The sequence below is a fragment of the Ostrinia nubilalis genome, chromosome 8 (genome assembly GCF_963855985.1).
Source record: "Ostrinia nubilalis chromosome 8, ilOstNubi1.1, whole genome shotgun sequence".
NCBI lineage: Eukaryota > Metazoa > Arthropoda > Insecta > Lepidoptera > Crambidae > Ostrinia > Ostrinia nubilalis.
Genome location: NC_087095.1, coordinates 14,024,612 through 14,050,594, shown reverse-complemented (window position 1 = coordinate 14,050,594; position 25,983 = coordinate 14,024,612). Strand labels below are relative to the sequence as shown.

Genomic DNA, 25,983 nt, shown 5'->3' with positions numbered 1-25,983 from the left:
CGAAGGCACATCAACAATACGGATAGCCTGCTCATCCCAACACCATCTCATAACGAGTGAAAGGGACAGAGAATACCATATGCATGCGAGTCTATCTGACCTTGATATATGGAATGGACCCGCGCGACGTGTGTGTAAGCGTACCAGGCAAGCAGAAGTGCATCGGAGACGCACACGCTAGAATGCCAGTCGAAAACGAAGCTTCTGCAGAATATACTGAGATGAAAATCGATCGCGCCGAAGGAGAAAACTCGAGGAAATACCTCACCACGTTTGCTGCACACAGTAATTTTACACATGTGTGTTGTATGATAAGGTTGTTTGTAGAATAAAGTAGTCGGTATATTGTGTGCGTAAACGCTCACCTGTGTGGCCGACTGCTTGACATATTTGGTAGTTGATGTGGCTTAACTGAGTTGAACGTTGATGCAAATGACAATGCATTTTGTGCTTTACGTAACGGTGATACGAGTAAGTTTGGGGGAAAGAGATTCGCGAAAGTTTGCATTGATAAATGTGACTTGTAAGACACTTGAATGAATTTCGCGGGTCGCTAACGTATTTATCTAAGCGCTATGTTACTTGGAGGAAAATTGTAAGTCGATCTAACTATATTAGCTACAACTATGATAGCAGCGCTGAAAGCACTCACGTTTCGGTAAAGCATAATAAATCTTTTGATAAAGAATGTCGTGCCCAGTTGAGCTGAAGATATTTATGGGCCTTCGTGTTTTTTCCGTTTTATAAAAGAGGTTATTGAGCAGCAAACGATTTGATCTCTACCGTGTATCCTCATTTGATAGGGACTACTTTACGGTACCTGCTAAACTATAAAAAAACATTAGCAATTATGTACTATAACCATTGGAAAAAAAAACATCAAAACAAAAACCGCATCAATGCAGAATGGAGAAACCACATGCCGTGCACAATTTCCGCACGCAAATGATTTGGTAGCGTGCAAGAAAACCAAATTGGTTTCAAATTCTTTCGAAATACCTTCGTCTGATCCATGATTTAGTCGAATGCTCAGTTTAGCAGATCCATTAGACTTGGAGACGTTGACAAATGAACTCTTTAACGATACAAACGGAACCATTTTCTTTGTAACTTCCCTTCCGCGTTATTCGGGACAATTCTAATATTTGCAAGCGCCCATTTGTCAGGCTCCACCGCAAACGCACACCATTACAGTTCTATTCACGTAAGCATAAGTCGTGACAACTTCTATTGTATATCTAACAAATTATCTATGCAATGCTCGCGGCGTTGCTGACTCGGTAAACAGTTTATTTCGTTTTGTGCTGTGCGTTTGTTAAGACCATATCCTGCAGCAGTGTATGTATTTTCATATACATTAGATTATCTTCATAACGAATTTTGAAAATATAGTAATTTTACTATCATCATTAGGTCATTAGTCTCCACTGTCTCCACACGACCCTCTCTAATTTACCAGAATTCAATATGTAGTGTTTATATTGCTATACTTAGCTACCTCAATATAAACCTAGGCGCAGACCACCGATTTTTAGTTGGCCGATAGTTCGGCCCGATTCTAATTTGTATGAAGAATCCGCCGATACCAAATCGGTGTAATGTGCGCACTTTCATACATGTCCCGACCCAAGGCTAGGCTAAGATTCATGATGAAAAAACTGAAGATGTTCCATTCCCTACATGCAACAGTTCACTATGTAAGCTAGTAATTTTGCTGATGAAGAATGAAAATAAGTAGGTTTTGCTTTTGGAAATATTCGCTACTTTACAACAACAACTCATGAAAAGCCTTCAGGTAAGTACGAGCTTTACCCATTTGATACCAGTGAAGGTCAGTGACAGACCTTTAATGACGCATATAGGAATTTGATATTACGTTTCTTTCGCGTCACAAAATTACGCATGTCGCGTTTCACCATTAGACTACATATGATGCAAGATGATGCCAAAACTGGTCGGACTGGACCTTTCATGTCGAAAATAAATGACCATGACCGTTGTTATGTGCTTTTGCTTTGTGTTCTGGTACAAGCACAATTGTCGCTAAGAATGTTATACATACACGTACATATGTTTTTGCAACATAGCCTTTTACTGCTATTTAAGATTTCACAGTAAAATAAAGGAATGTTTTCTTTGAGATTTTTTTTCTATCTACAATATTAAGGGTACTTTCCCTCCAGGTGGCATTACAAAATACCACCCTGTATAGAATTTCAGCAAACAATTATGTATGCTGTAATATCCTTACGATAAAATTGATTCTACATAATATATTTAGCGCTCGCCCACACAAGTCAATGTTACCTCTAAACTTGGGCAATAAATATTAATTTCATATTTTCATAACATCTCATAAGGTAAGTTTATAGACGTCAGAGCTTTTTCAAAACATTATCGAAATCAAATAAAGATGTAAGTTCCAAAACTAAATGAAATTGTTTCAAAGTTGCATTTTATTGCCTCTATGTATATAAAATATCAACTAAACTGCAGTTTCTAAGGCGAACTCAAAGTGTGAAATCTTGTGATAACAAAGACATCCAAAGTAAATGTCGAGTTTGATGTACGAGGAGCTAAGTAGCGCACTCCAGCGCATACATCAACCGCCTTCAAACTATGCCGAAGATAGTGTTGTAGAAACATTGACTTCGATAACTTAGCCTATCGATTATCGAGTTAGTTGATCAATCTATGGTAAGAAAAAGTACCTTAAGGAGGCACCGTAGACCACCGATATTTAATCAGCCTGTAGTTTGGTCAACGTCTAATTTGTGTAAGGATAGCAAATCGGTGTATGAAAGTGCGAGTGCGAAAGTTCATACATGTTCGTTCATCCTACTAATATTATACGCGAAACGCGAAAGTTTGTATGGATGACTAGATGTTTGTTACTCTTTCACGTAAAAACTACTGAACAGATTTTGATGCAACTTTACAGTATTATTGTTTATAACCCAGAATAACATATAGGCTATAATTTATGACGGTCTTTGACAAACTAATTTCATGCGGGTGAAGCCGCAGGCAAAAGCTAGTACTAAACTAAAATATGTACATTAACATCCCGACTAAACTATCAGCCGACAAAAAGTCTATAGTCTGCAGGGGGTTTGTGTTTGTTTTCTCTTTATTTGAAAAAAAAAAACAGTTTCTTTTATCCGCTTTTCAGAGGTCGCCGATCCTTGGCACAGAACTTTTCTTTGTTTTCTTTGATACACTTGACAGTTTTCCCTCCGTACTACTTAGGCATTGATATATTGGGGTTTATAGGATCCAGCTGACCTAATTAAACATGAGTTGTAGTGATTCGAATTTAATATCGATATTAAATTAGTAAATTAGACTGAGCGTGCTCTTGTAGTAGAGACAATGACCAGAGGATGATGATCATTCCATATTTTACAACACTGCTATAAAAAAAGATTGGTCCTCGATTATCGATAAACATTGACCTTCTGACAACACTGTGTCATACATTTTCTGCAGAAATGCACAAGCGATGGAAAGTTGTCGTCTACTTTATCGAACATTTTCATTTGCCATTGATAGATATTATGTATAATTTTATAGTAAGTCTAATAAGTTCAAAGATAAAGCTTGATAAGAATGATTTATGAAGCTTAGGATTTTCAGATGGCCACCGAAATAGATGTCCCGAGGTACTTTAGTAGGTATTTGGTAATCGTAATAAGAATTTGATAATCGGATCGGCATTTCCAGAAATTACATAAACTACATATATTTACCGATATTCTGTGTGAGTACATCGTGTGGGTTGTATCACTGTCACATTATTTTCGTGTTATGTTAAGTTTTTTCAGCCGTCACGGGTTCCTTTATATGGTACAGTAAATAACACATTAGAATAAACCTCTATGTTGCAAAGAAACCCCTAAAATGCTACAGTTTAAGCTTAATATGCAGTCGCCTAGTCGTTAGAGGCTCACCGTTTCCTTGCAGAACTTTTTTCAGACAGTGAGAATTGAGTAGGTCCTATACCTATTTACTTCCACGTATAACTAGTGCAAAAAAAGTATTATTTTACTCTTTCCAACTTGATTTATCTATACCATCTATTACTCGTCCTCAAGACTTAATTTCTAAGAACCTAAACGACAGAAACTGGAAACGGTGAAAGTTTTTTTATTCGATTTCAATCTCTTTGTTTGCAAATACAATAAAAGATAGCAGACGGTTTGTTTCGTATGTAATCCTGTCGTGTATTCTTTCGAGACAGTACTTTATCGTTCCGGGATTACTAAATTGAAAGGGGAATGTTATTTTTTTGTATTATAGTGCTACTATACCGGGAAATTGGGAAAAATAGTGACGGTAAAATGTTTGTTCTTGGAAAAACGTATTATGTTCACGTAAATGTTATTATATTTTTTATCAATATTATATTTTTCTTAAAATATTATACATACAGGATAAACATAAATGCAAGAATGCATAAGAAGTTGTTTATAATCTATACTCTGTACTATCTATATCTATACTTCTATACAAATATTATAAATGCGAAAGAAACTCTGTCTGGCTATCTGTGTGTCTTGCTTTCACGCCGAAACCACTGAACCGATTTTGATGAAATTTGGCATAGAGATAGTTTGAGTCTCGGGAAAGGACATGGGATAGTTTTTATCCCGCTTTTTGAAACAGGGACGCGCGCGATGTGACAGGGACGCGGGTGGAAAGCTAGTCTGTTATAATCCTCGACCAACAACACCAATTAGATATCGGATTAGCTCAAAAATTAGGTTCCATACGAAATAACAGCGCACTTGAGAAGTAGTTCTTATTTAATTAACGCCAACTCACAGTTAGCGGGATGTACAATGTACAATGTACATGGGCATTTTAAAGGCCATCAAATATTAAATTACTTTGATCCCAGACGAAAAACCCTGCCAACGTATAATATCTTTAGTAATTAGTAAGTAGTCATACAACAGAAAAAATAAAGTTCTAGCTAGTCATAAAGTTTTTATAGCGCCATAATTCCATTTAATTTACTAACACTGGTAAAGAAAAACAAGTAAAATGTGTTTTACTTTGCAGAATTAAATTATCATAATTAATAATAACGTACCGCTCGTCGACCCGGCAACAAGTTCAAGCAAAATAATATACATAAAAAGTAATAGGCATATTATTATTCCAAAGAAAATCTGTTATGACAAAAACTAATAACAAGGAGGCACGAGGAAGGAAAAGGCGTCCTTACAAAAACTTTCATGGTGAAGGATAATTTAACATTCCATGTCGTTCAAACTTCCAAAGAAAAAGCTACCGACAAATTACAGTAGGTCTTGAAAAGAAATTATCATTAAATTAAACAATAGAAACATTAAAGTAATTTAAAAACGCTGCACGCTACTTTAGCTATCATCAGTCTAAGTCCTACTTTAACATTCTGCGACTGTACAATGCCATCCCATGGTTTCTTATTTCATATTCCTCCTATGTTATGCTTACTTGGTACTTCAGGGATGGCAATGCCGCTAGTTACGGAAAACAGACTGTACCCGATTCATCTAGAAAAACTTGCAAAACGTAGTAACCCTGTCACACAGGCACAGCGCAAACCCGATACTGCTTGCCGTCTTGCTCCGACAGTTAGATTTTAATAGGTTAGAGTGAAACAGAAACAGGGATCATAGAAAAGCAGTTTGTGTGAGTGTGTGCGTGGACTCTGGACATGCGTTCCATACGCGATGCTAGGCTAGACCTGCTCGACGGTTCTTATGCCCTGGTACTTTCTAAGAACTTCTAATACTCTGTGGAATCTAATACGGGCTTGAGAGGCTTAGTTTCTTCACTGGAATCAGTTTAGAATAAATTCTAATACAGAATCATGTAAATTGAAACTTTTGATACAAAATTAATTATAACTAATTAATTAATTACTTCATAATAAGACTTCAGTGGAATGAAAAGAATGACTTAGCGATTAGAAAATTATTAGATGCTCATTTTCTAAAGTTGTCAATAAAATGTTATCTTTATCCTTAGGAATAAGAGATAAGGTTCAAATTCGACTGTATTGTGTAAATAGTTAAAATATGTATAGAGTCGATTTATGAAAAGTAATAGACAAATCGTACCTAATTAATATTAACTGCGTTTTTTGGTTTAGAATTTTAGAATAACGAGAGCAATTAAATAGTTATTAGTGGCAAGTAATTAAAAACAACATTTCAGTTCTATTCGTCCTTAGATTTTAGAGCGTTTTGCTTGAAAATAAATATTAAGGTTGGTGCAGACTGAATTATGGTGCCCGTGGGGTTTTCACGTGAAGGGTAAACATTGAATCATGGACCTCATGTTTGTAATAGAGGCTCATTAACAATGTGTTTATCTTACAATGGGAAGAAATCGTAACCCTCTTTATCCCTTGAAATTTATGAGGGTTGTCTTCTAATTTCAACGTAATGCGACAATTTACGAGGAAGAAGATAATGTAGTGATTTTTGATTTCGTGATTCAATTAAGAGATAATGTTTAAATTATATCTCAGTGCAGTATTTATAGTAAGGTATGGAATAGCTAAATCAGGTATACATTTAGACTTGTAAAAATAGGTAGTTCGTTACAAGTAGAGCTATTATGCGTTGTACGAGTGCTCTTGTTCTTGTAGTAATCGGTCTTTATAAATGTTACTGACGTTACTATATTTAAGCCTTGATCACACGTACCGAGTAAACGGGCGAGACAGTGCTCTCGGCCGAGTACTCGGTGTGTATGAACATTACGCCGAGTGCTCGGCCGAGCGCTCGAGTATGAGACTCGCTCACCCAACTGTCTCGACCGAGTAAATATTTTACTGTCTCGCCCGTTTGCTCGGTACGTGTGATCAAGGCTTTAGAGTTGAGTTGCACCATCTTACTTTAACCTTGACAAACGTTTAAAATCTGTCAAATTTTATGGTTATTTCACGGTTATTGTTATGGTTAAAATAATGTTAGAGTTAAGAGTTGCACCACTCCGCCTTAGATTGCAGCCAAAATTGCACTAGAAAACATCATGTTTAACATCTACTAAAGAAGGTTCATAGATAACTTTTGATATCTTACGTGACGTGGAACGCGAGCTGTGCCTGCTCCCTAAAATATGTTAAATAATAGCAAATTAACGAGTTCTATTAATATTCTAATTTCCAAAATGCTCATCCAAAGCTACTATCAGATCGAATAATCAATCTGAAACGCTTTTGGTGGATTATGCCACCCGGTAATGGAATATGAATGAGCTATTTAATTGAGCCTGATTATTATGGAATTAACTGAGTCATTTAGTCATTCAAATAAATCCGCCATTATTTAGTTTATGGCCTTATTTACATCGGTACAATATCTGCATGTAATCAACATTTAGAATAACGACCGACCGTATCCTATTTTAAATCAGTAGGCCTAGGATGCGCGCTGTGATAAGCGGTTATCAGTTATCACGCCATTTTATCGATTTTGCCCATACATTTTGACGTCGATAAAGTATATCACGGCGCGCATCCTACGCTTATGCCCGGCTGGTCTACGCTTAACTGTTTTTGTGATCCGAAAATAATAATATTTTAATCAAATTCTTTTAATCAACCAAATTAAAACCCAAACCAAATTAAGCAAAATCTTCCTAAAATTAATAAATTGCTCAAAATCAATTTTGTTTCTATTTTAAGCCCTTAAGATAAACAGATACAGATGAAGCAACTAAAGTTTTTTATTTCCTTTACAACTTAAATATTTGTTGCGAGTGAATTATTTGATTATTGTTAATAGATTGAGTTTTAGAATAACAATTTTATTGAGTTTATTCCAAATTTTCTTGATTGAATTTTAACTGCTTTATCAATTTACAATTTGATGTCATCAGTCAAGGTATTTCAGACTAGGATTTTCCTATAGCTATCGGGAAACGTGTGGAATTCGGTCTTTGACAGAAAGTCATTTTGAAATATTACAAAAAAAGTATCACAATCAAAAATGTCCGTATGTCACTAAAGAATATTGTAGCACTCTGCTTGGCTTGAATGATGAAATTTTCAAAATACAGCAGTTCAGAGTTTACATCCATAAACTCATAAACTGCATCTTTATAATGTTAGTGTAAACTAGCGGCCCGTCCCGGCTTCGCACGGTTGCAATGAAATTTCCCTGCTTTTTAACCGACTTCAAAAAAGGAGGAGGTTATATGTTCGACTGTATGTATTTTTTTTTTTTCTATGTATGTTCACCGATTACTCCGTCAATTGTGGACCGATTTTCAAAATTCTTTTTTTGTTCCATAGGGTACACTTCTGAGGTGGTCCCATTGTCACCAAGTCAGGATCTGATGATGGGATCCTAGGGAAATCGAGGGCAACCCTCAAATTTTATAGGCATGTATATCGTTTTTCAAACTTTTTCTTAAGTTATTCAAGTATTTGCTCCTGGAAATTATCATCTCATATTGATGAGCTGATGATAGAAGGTGAAACTCCTTAGTGCTTAGGAGTTGGAGGATAATTCTTTTAATTTTATAGATAAGTATAGTTTCTAAAGTTATTCAAGTGTTTACATCAGATATTAATCATCTCATCATGATGAATTGGTCATGGTAGGTACAACTCCTTAATGCTTAGGAGTTAGAGGATAATTCTTTAAATATTATAAGTACAAATAGACCAACAGTTGTATTCTTTCATGTTTTTAAGGTGGGCTGACGGTTTAAGGTCTTTTAGGTTTCCTATATGGTAACCTGTATTTTGTATGGAATATTATTTACACTAGACATGAAGAATATGGTGTCAATGTACTGCCTACCTTCAGTGGTAACATCAAGGTAATAATTAGTTAACTAAAAAGCAAGAAATAAGTAAAATTTTATTAAAAAAAATAAAACCGACTCCAAAAAACCTACACTAAGAAGTAGAAAAATAATTACTAATTTCCTACTTATTTATTAGGACGAATTAATATTTATGTAGGTATACCATGATTGATACTTTTGGAGTCGGTGCAGGCAAACTTTACATGTTTCATAATCTTGGCACCGACTCCAGAAGTATCAATCATGGTATACCTACATAAATATTAATTCGTCCTAATAAATAAGTAGGAAATTAGTAATTATTTTTCTACTTCTTAGTGTAGGTTTTTTCTCTTCTATGATATGCATGTTTTATACCTATAAACCTACCTCTTGAGTCACTCTATCTAAAAAACCGCATCATAATCCGTTGCGTATTTCTAAAGATCTAAGCATACATAAGGACAGCGAGTACATATGTAGCGATATTATATATTATTATGAAAAGTAGCTACAGACGACAGCACATGAAGCTCTACATTTTGATTGCCTAATAGCATTATTACAACCATATAAAATGCCACATGTTTATCTTGATGTACCTTTGCCAATAGCTCGAATTGTACTTCGTTGTCGAAGGCAAAAACAATGGGCTTGAAAGTGGAATGTCCCTGCAGACGATGACGTCATACGATGAAGCGTCGCTCCGCATACAAACGATACATAACGGCGAAGACCCGGAACCGTAGCGTTAGAATGTTTTAGAGATGGTCCCTTGCCTAACGATGCCCAATTTTGTGAGGGTAAATAAGTAAGATAAAGGACAACTTAGAAATTTATTTGAAGAGCAAATCCGTATAGGAAAAGGTCGCAAATCCGTTGAAACGCAAATTCAGAGTGGAGCTGAGAATAACTCCAGTAGCTTGCTAAGTAGGTACCCTAAGTGCCCTAAGTACTCGTACGTAACTATGTTTGTATTTAGTTTTCCGTAGTTGTCTGTCACAATATACAAAGTTATAATGCTCCTAGTTTTAACAGAGTTAGGCGGATTTGACGATACTCCTTTATAATTTTGTTGTTTTACTACACAACCTCAAAAACTGCTCTAAGGTACACACACATTTACAAAAAGACTATTGATCTGGCTACAGGCCTGGACCCATACATTTAAGTGGCATGTCCAAATTGAGCAAACAACTTTCATACTGTCAATAATGCGCAGAAGTCGAACCCGGAACTCCAGGATCGACCAAACGAGTCGTCATGAGCACGTATTGACGATTACCACAGTACAAATAGATAGAGTAGTATTTAATAAGAATCCAATAGTGAGTCAAATATAATTTAAAAAATGGAAACTCATTATTAATTTGTTTGCTTAGCTAGTCATTAGTTAGTCATACTCCTCCTATGTTCTTCTGATTAATTTCGTTGCGGGTCCAATGACAGTTTAACTTTCCCCCGGGACAAACTTGACCTTCATTGGTTGGGTTTTTATGGCGGTCAAGCTGTAGATTCTGGCTACACAGGAGTTGCAGTGGTTGGAACGAGAGGTGGGAATAGTCCCGTTTTTAGCTAGTCATTATGATGCCTTAGTAGTCACAATTGTTGTTTAAGACGATGAGAGAACAAACTAAAAAATTAATTGATGAGAGGGTAGACTTTGGTTATGCGACATACTCCTTGAGTATTGTTCTTTAATTGATAACCTGATTACTCGTTATCGAGTAAAATAAGCTACTATTTTATGTCATTCTCCTCTCCATTTGTCTCTGGTAAATCAGAAAGTGTCGTGCTCCTGAATTGAACACTAAATGATGATGATTCGTGTGACACTTGATGGAACCAAAGAGGTGTAAACTTTACTTGATAAAATAAATAAATAGACGAAGATTGACTTGAGTGAGAAAGACAAATAAGAACAAGCGTGAATTTGCTTATTTGCTGACGTAACATAACTAACATTTGTGTTAGTCGAGCAAACAACAAGTGATTCTCTCGCAACACAGTTCTGCGATATAATTACCAATTAGTGTTGGAATCTTGACGCTAAGCTTTTGTCTCTCTCAGTTACATAAACAATTAACAAGATAGACAGAGACTGGTAGAGATAATAATCACTATTCAATACGACTTTATGGTTCTATAATGCTAGACAAAGGTTTTATAAATACAAATTATCGAGGTCATAATGGGCTCTGTAGAGCTAGCAGGAGAGATGACAACTTTTATTTGTGGTTTGATCAAGTTTTTTTAAATATTAATCTAATCTCAGGAACTATTGGTTGGGTTTGAAAATATTTTTGTGTTGGATAGCTTGTTTATCGAGGAAGGCTTCAGGCATTACAAAATCACAGTAGTAGGCACAGCTAGTGGTGTAACAATATTATGACAGTTGCAAAGTAAATATATAAAGACTTTTAATTTAAGCAATAAGTAAGCAGTATGCTCCATGAAACCCCGTTTTGTTTTCTACTCCATGCACTTTATTTGTGGCTATATCGTGCTCAATGAATGTGTGAATCGTGGGAACTCTTAATGCCAATCCAATTCTCTTGAGAGACGTCAAGGCTTTCAAGTACAAAAGGTAAAGGAGCTGGATTTAGCGAAGACGTCCGATTTTATACTTTATTATTTGGTGAGAGAATACTTTTCACTTTGTTTATTGGATACGAAAATTGTCGTCAGGATTTTTGTCTTAGTGTCTGTCATGTCTTTAAACCATCAACATTATAGAGTTATGTGTAAGTACGAAATTACATTTTAATGGGAGTACTACAGGGTACCATTTTAAGACCATTGAATTTTACATATTATTGCAACTTGCAAGCAAAATTCAGATTTGTATATTTATATGTGTGTATGTAATACTTATCTGTTATCAAAATGATTAAAGTGTTTAATATTATTTTGCTGCCCTACTTGGGTATAGTGTTTATAACAATTTACTGGTTTTATTAATTATTTCGCATTTTTACAATTAGATCAATAAAATTGGCGATTGTCAATGACGTGATTTTAATTGAAAAATATGATCTTTCTTAATACATACCTAAAGCAATACATCCTGTGATGAAAATCCAAGTACTTTCCACGATCATTGTTCGGTATTCACTGCACAGCGGTTGTTATTGTAACCACTCTCAGTCGGCGTCGCTTCATTTGTGTTGAGTTTTCACTGCACTTCGCTATCATCACTTCACTTCATTTAGCACTTGTCAACACTTTCTCACTTTTCACTAGGAAATTATTCTGCAAAATCTGGAACAAAAGATAGCAAACGTTAATTTTATAATATTGTTATTATACTCTACACTGGTAAGCAATATTTAAAGAAGACAATAGAGAAAATAGGTTAATCGAAAAACTGCCTAGGGCCTACCTAAGAGTTAGACGATCTCGGCCGAAAGTTTTTAAAATAAACAAATATACATAATAGGTAAAACTTTAGAGCTGTGTGACCCATGTCAGACGCTCATGGTGGTTGACTAAGTTTGACACCAGTTATGACCTTAGTGTCAGCTACTATCACTCACTTCATAAAAGCAGGTGCACGAGATGTAAAAATCTTTGTTCTTGAATAAGTGATCGCGAAACAGGTTTTGATCATCTTAAATTAATATCATTTGAACTGTCCCTGAGTATTTCTTTTTTTTGTTCTTGTTCTGTGTGTGGTGTAGGTACAATAAATAAATAAATTTATTTATTTCTTTCTTTCTTTTTTCCACGCATTTACACTATCATTAGGTACAGGTAAGACCTAATGCGATAGCATAACTTATTCTAGTTACTTAATAATAAATCGTTCTTATTATATTATTATTATGTGATTACAAGTTAAAAAGTACTAATTATTCATTTTTTACTACGCAGTAATTATTCATGATAGCTTTCGAAACAATATCCACTTATTACTATTTCCTGCCAGTTTTCAATTAATAAAATTATTTTCACAAAAACTTCACTGAATCCAAGTTCAATTTCACCACACCAATTCAGTACACGACAATTAATTCAGACATTCAATTACGAAGCATAATGTACGTGATTAATATTCAATTATGTGCATATTATTTTAATTCATCAGTAGGGGCAGCAACGTTTGTGTATTTCACTGTGGTCAGTCTTGCGGCCATCGTGATAGCACTGTGCACTGGTTTGATGATAATTTATCGAACAACTTTAATATCATGACAAAATTATTGATAAACATTTTAAGGCGAATCCATTCACTAAATTGGTTTGAATAAAAGAGCTGAAGAGTTTGTTTGTTTGTTTACTTGAACGCGCTAATCTCAGGAACTACTGGTCCGATTTGAAAAATTCTTTCAGTGTTAGAAAGCTCATTTAACAAGAAAGCTATATCGATGGTGGAAATATCAATTACTGTAAGGGACAAAACACGACTTTTCAGGAGAGCCAAAAAACGATTTTTTTTTTCTTTATACCTCAATATCTTTTTATGTGATGTTACGATTTAAATAGTTTCTATGGCAAAGTTTCTTAGAATTTTCTGTTTTTTCATAATATAAACGCCAAATTTTCGAAAAATGGGTAGTTTAAAAGATAGCATGTCCCTTACATTAAAGAAACGAGCTTGACTGTACTTTACAATGTTGAAATTTCACAGTATGGAATGTCATGTATGTTGTAAGGTACATTTAAGAATAAACACGACAGTAATATTATTGTAACTTGACAATTTTAACATTGAAACCTGATGTAAGTAGAGGTTGCATTCAAGTTTTCATTAACAAAACGAAGAGAAGAGATAGAAACAAGACCACTTAGTGTTCACAAATACAGTTGGAGGCATCAAATACACATCACCAACAAAACATTTAGTCACTGATGATGCGTACGTCTGCATTTGTGAACAAGTTGTCTTGTTTCTATCTTTTTCTGATCATTTTTACGCAGTTAGGTTTTTTTTTAATCATCGTTCGTTCGTTTTAGCCGAATGACGTCCACTGCTGGACAAAGGTCTTCCCCCAAGGATTTCCACAACAACCGGTCCTGCGCCGCCCGCATCCAGGCACCTCCTACAACCTTCACCAGATCGTCGGTCGACCTAGTGGAGGTCTGCAGCACATTACGTCTTCCAGCTCGTGGTCGCCACTCAAGAATTTTTCTGCCCCAGCGGCCATCAGCTTTGCAAGCTACGAGCTCCACTCACTGCCACTTGATTTTAGCGATTCTGCGGACTATGTCAGTCACTTTGGTTCTCCTGCGGATCTGCTCATTTCTGGTTCAATCACGAAGGGAAACTACGAGCATAGCAAGCTCCATCGCATTTGACCTTGAGCCTTCTTATGAGGCCCAGTAAGCGACCACATCTCAGATCCATAAGTTATCAAAGACTTGTAGCTTTAGACACTGCGATATTTCAGACGTGAAGAATATCACGAAGCTTCCCGAACGCTGCCAGCCGATTTGGATTCGACGATTGACCTCTTCCTCGAAGTTAGACCTACCTAACTGGACTGTTTTGTTTGTACTAGGTTTCAATATTTGTCGACAACTGCCGAGTGTAGAGTATCCAATCTTTAGAGGAGCGTGTGCAACACGGACATTTGGCATGACTTTTTTTTTTTTTTTTTTTTTTTTATGTGATAGGAGGCAAACGAGCAAACGGATCACCTGATGGTAAGTGATTACCGTCTTCGACTTTGTCTTGTCCATGTTCATTTTACGAGGGGTTCGTTGAGAGGCTCGACTAAGGCCATTAAGAATAGTGCCTAGATCTTCCACGGTCTCAGCCATGACTATTATATCGTCCGCGAATCGAAGGTGGGTAATTTACTCGCTATTGATATTTATGCCGAATCCGCTCCAGATCTCCAGGTGGTGGTGAACAGTTTCGGAGTTTTCAGTTCCCCCTATCTTACCCTTCGCTGCAACTGGATAGGTTGTATTGAGTATTGAGGTTTTAAATCTTAATCCTGGAGACGTTTGACTGGCGTTTTCGTACAATCCTTTCAACACTTCGATGTATCGATATAGTCAATTTGACACCGTTGGAGAGAATGTAGGAGGTACTGCCCAGGTCTCGATCGAAGAAAAGGCTTTCTCATAGTCACAAACGCCAGACAAAGTGACTAATTATACTCCTCGGTCTTTTGTATAATCTGCCGTAGCATAATGGGGTTATGGGGTCTATGGTACTAAAGCTTTTGGAAACCGGCTTGTTCGAGAGGCTGGAAGTAGTCGAGCATAGGAGCGAGACGATTTATAATGACTATCGAAAACAACTTGTAGACATGGCTCAGTAGTGAGATGGGTCTATAATTCTTCAACAAGGTTTGGTCGCCTTTTTTGAAGAAGAGTATCACCACAGTTCTGTGCCATGCCGTAGGCGTTTTTCCTTCGAGTATGATGGAATTGAACAGCTTCTGAAGAAGCCCCTCCGTCAAAAAGCCAACTGCGTAATAATGAACAGAAAAAATATAGAAACAAGTGTTGTTAGTGTTTATAAATGTAGTGGAAGTGGGAGGCATTAAATACATATCACCATTAACGTAAGGGCCTAATTGTGATAAATCAAAAAGTTTCAAATGAAGTAAGGTTCAATGTTAAAACCAAAAGTTTAGGGTAAGGGCTGAATTGTATTATTAAAACAAATTTACGTCCTTTAAATCAATTGTTTCCCCAAAAGTCGTATTCAGACGACTAAAAATGTGTAAGGTAAGGGACATTTTTTTAAAGATATCAACATTTCAAGTATACCAATCGATAGAGCCGAAAATTCTGAATGCGTTGGTATATATAACTCATTTTGGCCAAAATGTCCCTTACATTAATTGATACTTCCACCATCGATATATTATCACGGTACGAGTAATAGGAGCAGAGCAACAATGAAAAATGATGCAAAAACGGGTTTTCACGCGAACGAAGTCGCAGGCACAGCTAGTTTTCTTATAATTGGACAATATTTTACTTTAAAATGCTTGTACGGATAAAAGTTTAAAATGTTTAGCTTTAATAATGATTTACAAGATAGTCTTTTATAGTTTTAATAAAAGACTATCTTGTAAATCTTGCAAAACTACCTAATATTGAGAAAAATATTTAAAAAAATCCTTGTGCCTTGTGTAAATATATTTATTTAGTGACAAAATTTCGTTTAAGCATTTCTTTGAAAGCAAACAAAAGTTACAATGCTTTCTACAAGTTGAATCTGTGAAGAATTTTCCATAGTATTCTTTGGTCTAACCTCTACTATATTATTTAAGTACTTGACTATACAGGTTTTACTAGGAAACAATAAAATTCGGCTTGGGTTTAATCTTTGATTGAGCAGAAATTATAATATGCTTGCGGCAAAAGTTGAGCTATTATTCTCAGAATCATCTCCCCAATCAGGACCCCATTAAACAAAGAAAGATTACAGTAAAGATTAATAATACTTGTGGAGTTTCACTAAACTATAGCGGCAATCATTAACTTGATACCCACACAATATTGCCAGTGATTCTGCTAATCAAAGCTACTATAGCCACAATGACAGAGCATACTACTAGCGACTTTCACAGGTATACATATAAATAACGACTAAAATTACTCGGAAACTTTTTATTTAAGTAGCAGAGGCGGGTGAAAGTTGCTTTAAACGCAATACTTCAATCGCATTCTCATGGGCGTTGTGACATATTTCTATAATGATGAGCGTTATCACAGCGCAGTTTTTGTATGTTATTTTCTACGATTTTTCCTTAGACAGGTCAGAACGTGTGTTGATTGATGGAATTTGGTCAGAACGTGCGAACAGTGCGAAACTGTCTGGGTAAATTTTGCCTTAATCTTATTGGTTCGGGCCTTGAGTCATGTAAACTCATCCAGTTCTTTTTGTCAGCTCTTAATGTTGATCTGCAGCGGTCCCTTAAGAATTCCACCATCAATCTTATCACATAAGTATTTAGATACGCCATTTCTACAAAACTGGTCCAAGCCATTGCGTCGTCAATCAAGCAAAGGTATGTTATATTCAGTAAGTAAGTACTTCGTCCATATTCCCAAATCATCACCTTTACCTTCAAATACAAAGACCACAAGGTTTCTGTGGGTCTACTTGGCAAGCAAATTTGGCACCTATGATATGACAGAAGGCTTTCCTAAGTAAGCGTAATACCACGGTGGGCCCGCACTTAAACTTAAATGACGTCGTTATTCGGAATTAAGTTCAATATGGCTGCTTCAAGGTCTATAGTTGATACTCGTACTTATCCTATGTCTAATTTTTGATTAACTGAGCTTTGAATAGACAAGAACTCTAAATAATCAATGTTACGAGTTTTGAAGGTCTTCCAAATTTTACCCTGCTAATGTTAGATGATGTAAGGAAATTCAAAACTTAATATTTTCATCTGTTTCTGAAGCAAAAGTTTTAGTTTTCGATTCGAAATAGTGCTTGCTTTGATGTCCACAAGTTACGAACTTAGGTACGACTATATACCATTACGTTAAATTGAAAACTAACAGTTAACATTAGTTATTTAATTTTTAGCGTTAAGAGTCGCATCTCAAACTAATATAATTATAATTTTCAAGTTAACATTAGCACAGAGGATCTTTTAAAAAGACTCGATGAACTGTTTCATTCTATATTAAGATTCAATTTTATTTACATTTTATGCTGTCTATGATTATACAAGTAAGCCTCAATCGTTAATATAATTCACCAGACGAGACTCCAAGTTGTCATTTTGATAATTAGATTCAAACTAACTGTTTAAACTAAATAGTAATGAGTTTTTAACCACGACTATGCGCGAAATAATACACTTTTCATTTGCTTTTACAAAGTAAGTTTTATTAGTTACCAAGTAAACTTCTTACAAAGTACGCAGTGAAATATGGTTATCTTACTTATGCACGATATTCAATGAGGTATGTTAATACCAGCATTATTTATTGAAGTGCCAATTATAGCACTTTATTTTTTACTAGATTTTGCCCGCGGCTTCACCCGCGTGAAATTAAATTTGTCACAGATCGTCATAAATTAAAGCCTTTAGGTTATTCTAGGCCATAAACAATAATAATGTAAAGTTTCATCAAAATCCGTTTAGTAGTTTTTGCGTGAAAGAGTAACAAACATCCAGACATCCTGACATCCAGACATCCAAACTTTCGCATTTATAATATTAGTAGGATAAGTATTCAGATTTATTAGAGAATAAATTTTATAATAATACATTACATTAACTTAAAATGACTTAAAAACTAAAATTTAAAAATTACTAATGATAAAAACTATTTACAAAATAAAAAATACTTCACCCCCAGCGCCGCAGTCAGGAATGGTGCCCAAAAGGCTGGCAGCATTGCCACGTTGAATGGCCAGGCTAATTCTCTGACCAAAATAGCTGCCAGCCTTTTGATCACCGGTCACCTCGGTGAGCCTCTTTGCCAGTTCCTTAAAGTAGGATAAGTTAACCTGTACAGTAAATGTGTGTTTACTCAACTACTAAAAATACAAGTAGTAAGTACTATTTATTCGATTTTGTTTCATACTTGCAACGCGTTCTGAGTTTACTTTGAAGATGCAGTATTTAAACTAATACTTATTATAAATGCAAAAGTAACTTTGTCTGTCTGTCTGTCTTGACTTCACGCCTAAACCATTGAACCGATTTTGATTAAATTTGGCATAGAGACAGTTTGGGTCCAGGGAAAGGACAGGATAGTTTTTATCCCGGTTTTTAAACAGGGACGCGCGCGATAAAGTTTTTCTGTGACAGAAAAAATTCCACGCGGGCGAAGCCGCGGGCGGAAAGCTTGTTTATAATATACACATTTCAATATGCGACAGCATTTTTCTTCCGCGACTCTACACAAATTATAGATTTTTGTTCAAATATTGCACATACAGAAACATCTTTGATTTGACAAAGTACAAATCCAAGACCAAGACATATAAAATTTCAAAATACCAAAAACAATTTACGCTATTTAATGCGTTTCTTCTCAGCACTTGCCTATGTTTGTCTCGAAGCGCTGGTAGGGCCCAAAAGATAAGGAGACATGTAAAGTGCCCCATAAGGGATACCTTTTCTTTTTTATTATTTACTAATTATTTTGACGTTCATAAGTGCCACTTGTGGTCAAAACTGAATAAATATTTTTTGATTTTGCTTTGATTTTGATTTTGATAATGCATCAACACAAAACTAAGATACAAAATACAAAAATATGAACAACATTTTACGTTCAAATGCGACAGCGCATCAAAAACACGTGAAGTACAGATCAGTCAAAGGAAAAACACCGCAGTTATCGCTTTTCAAAGCCATGCTTCACATAATGGTGTTCGAATTACAGTGTTATCCCTTTGAAAGGGGTGCATTATGACTTTTGCAAGCTGTTATGTATTGCTCGTTTGTTCTTTTAAAAGGGATAGTATGATCCGACTAAAAAAACTTTTGAAAATTGATAGATGCATTATTTCCAAAAGTCAAGGCAAAGACAAATGAATCCCTAGAAAACCTTGACCTTCATTGGTTGGGTTTTTACAAAAGCTCATAAAACTAATTTTATTTTTGCAAGTCTGCTTTTAAAAAGCACTTTTACACGTCCCAGTAAAAGGGATGGGACAATAAATGGACCAATGCTGAGAAGTAGCAGCGCAAGAAACTCCGTCAATATAATATAGGAGATCAAACTGTAGATCCTAGCTACACAGGAGTTGCAGTGGTGGAAACGAGAGGTGGGAATAGTTCCGGAAAATCCTCTGAAAACCCACAGTGCCATATTTTGATCCGTTAAGATTTGCTCACAATGCTGTAAGTGGGACAAAGAGAAACTATGTCACGTATTTTACTAAACATTTTAGTTAGTATGTAAGTAAATCTTCCTCTTTTAGAAACAAACACGCTAAAGTATTTGAATCGTTTAGAAAGTGGAATGTCTTAGTATTAACAATTTAATAACCAGCCAGCCAGGAAAATAAATTCACTTTCTTAATATGATTGAAACTCAATTCTCGGAGCTAGCCGGCTAATTAACTATCTAACAGCATATAATAATAAACCAGATGAGTAATAATTGGGGATTTTTTTTGTTATGTCAAAACTAACAATGTATACAGAGCTAATAGCCAGTACAATAGTGTATGATGCAGCAATATTGATTTTGCATCGTTGAAATTGATCATTTTATTTATCTAACGCTAGAACTGGAAATCCATTAGGCTAATATCAGTTTAACCAACTGTTGTGATACCAACCGTATAAAGAGTATGAGCAGAAAGAAAACAACGACCCAAGTTTTGAATATAAACATGATTTATGAAAGAAATATGAATGAGACCGCTTGCCACCTGTCACCGTATTGATGTTGTTATACTCGTATCATTAAAATTCATGATGACGAATATTATGCTTTTGGATGATGTCATAAATATCTAACTATCTACTGCGTTATATTTTATTGTAAGTTTAATTGAATTGTAAATGATATGTTCAATATTAAGAAAGATAATAGACCAGCAGGTCTATTATCTTTCAAAACTATTCAATAAGTTTTTCATTTGAAATTCTACACTAGCAGCTCACCTCAGCGTGGATATAATAATAATATATCCACGATGAAGTAAGAAATATTCGACACATAGTCGTACAAATTGCAAAACAAGCAAAGTTGATTTTATTTTGATCTGGGGGCACGGCAGTGCCCCCACCAAGTCGAGCAAAAAAGCGGCACGGCCGTACCATCCTTTTCTCGAAGCAATTCAGGCCATTTTCGACCGCCTGTAACTTCGTTGTGGATAAAACTAGAAGGCTGAATTTTCATTAGCTATGCAGGCATTGTAAAGACACGGTATATTTAAAATTTCATTCAATTTGAACCAGTAGTTTAAGAATTATAACGGGTCAAAGTTACTTAATTTTGTCACTCACTGACTGACTCACTGACTCACTGACTCACTGACTCACTGACTCACTGACTCACCGATCATCAAAACTCTAAGGCACTTCTAGCAGACCTAGAAGCTTCAAATTTGGAATATAAGTAGTGTTTGGTGTATGAATCAAGGAAAAACTAAAATATTTGGGGGCACGGTAGTGCAACCGCCAAGTCGAGTAAAATTTTTCAATTTCGGTCCAGTTTTCTAGATACATAACTGCTGTCTACAAAATACAAAAAGAAATGATATTTGGGGGCACGGTAGTGCAACCGCCAAGTCGAGTAAAATTTTTCAATTTCGGTCCAGTTTTCTAGATACATAACTGCTGTCTACAAAATACAAAAAGAAATGAGATCCCATCAAAAACAATACTTGTCAAAAAAACCAAGTCTCGCAACTCAGTTGTTCTACGGTAAAAAGTTGTGAGATCCATGTAATACCAAGTCCAGGCCAGGAAATCTTTAACGTTTTACATAAATATATTGACTTGGCCATCGCATGAAAACACGTGTAAATTAAATTATTTAGTGCGATGGCCAAGTCAATAATTTATGTAAAACGTTAAAGATTTCCTGGCCTGGACTTGGTATTACATGGATCTCACAACTTTTTACCGTAGAACAACTGAGTTGCGAGACTTGGTTTTTTTGACAAGTATTGTTTTTGATGGGATTAATTATTTTTCGAACATGGCCTATCACTACCGTGCCAGCCCCACCATCTTGGAAACTAAAGGTGATCCACTTGATCACAGCGCGTCGGCCATAATGCACCGAGCTTTCTCTTGACGGACCGCGGCCGCATGCGTAATTATTGGAGTGAGCCGATAGTAAACAAGTAATCTCTCTCACTAAGTAAATAAAGAAGAAACTTGCTTAAAAAATTCAAATAATTACACGAGCTGATTCCACCAGCCCTCTTTCATCACCGGGGAACCAGACGCAGTTTAGCGTACCATCCCTATTATAATTGTCGACATTCCACCAGCTCAAACCACTAAGCGTTTCGATGACTCTTTTATAATGCGAACAGCTAGGTACTGGAATTCGCTGCCTGCTGCTGTCTTTCTCGAAGACTATGTTTTTAAGGCGAGAGTGAATAGTAACTTATAGGACAGATATGTACAATCCTAGACTGCATCCCACTTAACACTAGGTGCGATTGTGGTCGAATATCTGCCTTGTTAGACTTACATAAAATGACATAAAGATCGCAAAATGAGACGTTCACTAGCGAACATCAACATCCCTTATTAGGTATAACTTCCAGAAGAGCAGAATCTCCTATTCCTTCCGTGGATGGCATAATGCGACTAAGGGACAAGACAATATGCAAAGATTGTCTCCCCAATCGACCAGTAGGGAGTGATGGTCAAATCTTCTAATTGCCAAATAATAAAGGTCGTGTGTGCAGTGATTTCACAAATTAAAATTGCACTAGTTAATATTGTATGTTTAGACGATTTCCCAGGTACTACTTATACTCTTAAGATTAAAAACTTGGTTAATCGGTAAGCAAGTCTATATTTAAATACCCATTTAATTAGTTAGTTAATTTATTGCAATTAACAAAGTAACGAATAAAACTTATCATTATTTTATATTAGTGCTGTCAATAATTATTAGATACCTATAAGTTAATGTCACGTAAACGTAAACAAAAGTATAAGCCAAAAAATGTTCTCATTCTCTGAACTTAAGTGCCATAAAACGTCCCAACAACATTTCTTTATGTAACAGGAAAATTGGCATTTCTTGAAATAAACTTACTTTGTGTTTCGGAATTCACAAACTTTGTGTAATTCAACAATACGAAAATATCATAATGTTTCGGAATTTGTGAATCATAATAACCTTTGTAAAATTAACCAAGAAATTCATTCCTTTTTTGTTGATTCAAACAACAACTTCTTTTAGGCTGAGTTGCACCACCTTAAGGTTGGGTAACACCATCTTAGTTTAACTTTGACTTTAAACATCTGTCAAACTCCATTATAAAAAGCACCGGTTATTGTTATCAAAATTAAGGTGATGCAACTCAGCTTAATACGGAAATCCATTTAATAGATTTTAACAGACTTGACGTGTGTTATAAAAATATGGTGCAAACCAGCCTTAGAATTCTTTTAAACAGTTTTCACATACTTCAATTCTCGTGTCCACTTGCAATGACAATCAATTAAATTAACATTAAAACGTGTCTTTTAGTAATTGCAATTGTATAAAAAAAAATTGTAGTAGGTAATTTGATGCGAAGACATGTTGCCTGGCATGCAAGTTAACTGCGATCGGCCAGGCGACATTAAATACATATTTACCATTCCCAGTACGTCATTAAAGTTTAAATTAATACGGTATAGTGTTGGGACGCTTTGATCTATGTTCGATTAATATCGATGAGTCTATTGGATCGTGATTAGAGGACATTAATTTAGAACAATAACAAGATAATAAAAAAAAATATTGACCAGACCAATGATGTTATTGGCCAATCAATAACTATTTAGTGTAATTTTTAGAAACTCAATACAGGGTAATTATGTTTGGAGAAACAAATTATTGAGCATTTTATTACACCTATACTTAATCGAAATAAATCAAAATAATAAAAGTGACTTTATAGTATTTATTTATAAATATTTGTAACTTATTTTAGTTATGAAGTAAATACGAGTAGGTTCTGTAGATATCTTTTCTTATTTGATAGTCTAAGGGACAAAATAAAACATAAATAAAACGTAACGTATCAGGTATAATTATTGAATATCCTTCAATTAATCGATGGTATCGAATTGTCGATGGACTCTATCATCGTACAGCACTAGCCTACGGACTACATAACGATTGTACGACTAATGACTGACTGATGTAGTAATTACATTGCTTATAAAGTCACGCGTTACTATGATTAAATTGCTTTTGTACTTTGACGTCTTCGTGTAATGGAGGCAAAAAATGGAAACTTAACGACTTTTTATACTCGACATAGTATTAACGTACGTTAACAAGTACATCGTGTACTTACATATTAATTACAAAATTAGTAGACGAAGACTAAGTGCGTATTATTCTTTTGTAAATATGTATGTAAAAAATGTCAAGTCAACATTGGAAAATAAGAAAGCAATGACGCAATGCACAGTTCAGCATTAGAGAAAGTATAGACAGAAAAGCATCAAAGTGCTTCGTCACTTGATTCATATCCAGTGTTCATTCATTAAAGTAATAGAAAGCTATTGATGTAACCGACACCACCTGATTGATCCGGATTGGTTAATCGAGACACATTTGGAAAACTTCCGTAATTGCGATAAAGACCATTTAACAGTACCTTTATGACGAAAAACAGCTGTAATAGAGCATCCTTATTGCAAGTATCAAGAAGATTTGCTTATGTATTTCACAATTCTCAACACTTGAGTTCACTTCACACATCCAAGTAATTCGAAAGTTTGAAAAACAAAATGGCGTTCGAGCGACGCGCGCGCACCGTATCTTGAGGCGGACTGGTCTCACGTAGGGATATTCCGATACTAGTAAATACGAGTAGGTACTCGATACTTTTGATTCGATACCAAGTATTTATTGTATCGAATCAATTTTGCGATACATAATCGGTATCGAAACAAAAATACTTGGTATCGAATCGAATCAGCAAAACAACCGAAAACAATAAAAAAAACCGAGAACGCATCATACAGAACTGAGAGAGTAAAAACAGTCAGATAATTAGCTTTAATCGGTTACCGAGTTACCGGTATTCGTCGCGTGGCGGCGTGAGTGACGCGTTGTCTCGCGCTGGGCCAGCCGAATTCGTCCGACTTCAGCCGAGCCTGAGCCGAAAGCGAGAGAAGGAGACACCCGCACCCGCCCGCAAATCATCTCGCCATTCCGCCATTGTGAAAGTGTTAAGTGATTATTTACAAGTAATTTTATTAATTGTAATCATCAAATTCATCGGTTTATTCCAATGTTATCATGGCATAAACCGATAAATAAATAGTTGTTTGCTTCTCAATTTTGTTTAAATTATTGTCCTTCAGCGTTCATTGATAGCACCCTCAAAATAATAAAACAAAAATAAAAGTTCCAAAAAGTATCGATATCAGTAAGTATCGATACTTTAGGAGTACTTATTTAAGTAGTATCGAAAAAAGATTTGAGTATTATCGAAATGAGTAGGTATCGATACTTAGGTGGTATCGGAACATCCCTAGTCTCACGCAGTCATGACAATGACATCAAACCCCACTACTAACGAGAGCCACAACGCAAATAAAACCGTAGAGCGAATGACGTAAGGCGCATAATAAGTTGTGAAGGCGTTTCGAATTAACAAGTTGGTGTCGAATTGGGGAAAACACAAGATTTGATTGCAATCGGCGATGTTTAAGCTACTCACGTCGTTTGTGAAGACAAACATGCGGTCAATAGTTTGGACGACAGGTGGGCACGAATGTGCTAACAGACTGTAACATTTGCAAAGTTTCAATAACATTTTGAGAACCACTTTTTGATGATTTGATGTGTTAGTAAACATTCATGTGATTTTAAGTAAGAAGAGATGACAAATATGGAAAATGGAAACCTGTTTTAAACGGCAAGTAAATCTAGACCTCCGAGATATAAGTTGGTTGATTAGACGATTGTGTGGTGAAATCATTATAAAATAATATTTATCTTCCATTTTGGTAATTGAAAGGGATTTAGGGTCAAAAAACTACAAAAGGGACTATTATGAAAGGGAATTAGGATCCTTTATATTGGACTATTCTATTTTCAAGAAAGGTGTTAGGTTAGACTATTGACCTGCTAGTCTCCGACCTAGATTCGTGGGTCAGCCGTTAATAAGATTTAGCGTTGTAGATCCAGACTTTAAATGTCCGATAAGAAGTTCATTTCGTCTTCAGTCCGATGGAGCCAAGCTAGCCTATGGCGGTTCATTACGCCTGACATGGGGTAGAGACCAGACCATAGATAATATGATAAGGCAGCCCATTGTTTGAGGCATCACGTCGTGTCCGACTCGGACCATCTATGAATGAACTAACGAGCACATCAAGCCAAGCTGTAGCATCTTATGTTAATGTAATAGATGCTATTTTGCAATGAAATTGTAGAGTCTGATCTGCTGTTGACGTAATTTCTTATAGGCTATTAAATTCAAACTAAACCTCGCATACTCCTAGAATAAGGACGACGTCATCGCATCACATCAAACTCTACAAAACATCTACTAATATCAATCACCGTGACGAATAGAACTGATGCTTATTTGGGTTT

At 35.6% G+C, this 25,983-nt stretch overlaps 1 protein-coding gene across 3 annotated transcripts in view; it reads right to left on the bottom strand.

The window, feature by feature from the left end:
- The window catches only part of LOC135073998 (tyrosine kinase receptor Cad96Ca), a 115,955-nt gene that overhangs the window by 46,904 nt on the left and 43,068 nt on the right, over positions 1-25,983 (bottom strand). For 2 of the 3 annotated variants that reach the window (XM_063968285.1, XM_063968287.1), the window contains exon 2: positions 11,846-12,054. In XM_063968285.1, coding sequence (XP_063824355.1) covers positions 11,846-11,894 — 49 coding nt within the window. In that variant the 5' untranslated portion in view covers positions 11,895-12,054. Of the gene's footprint in view, positions 1-11,845; positions 12,055-24,031; positions 24,197-25,983 lie in introns of those variants that run through there. The other variant, XM_063968286.1, reaches the window with a different exon arrangement.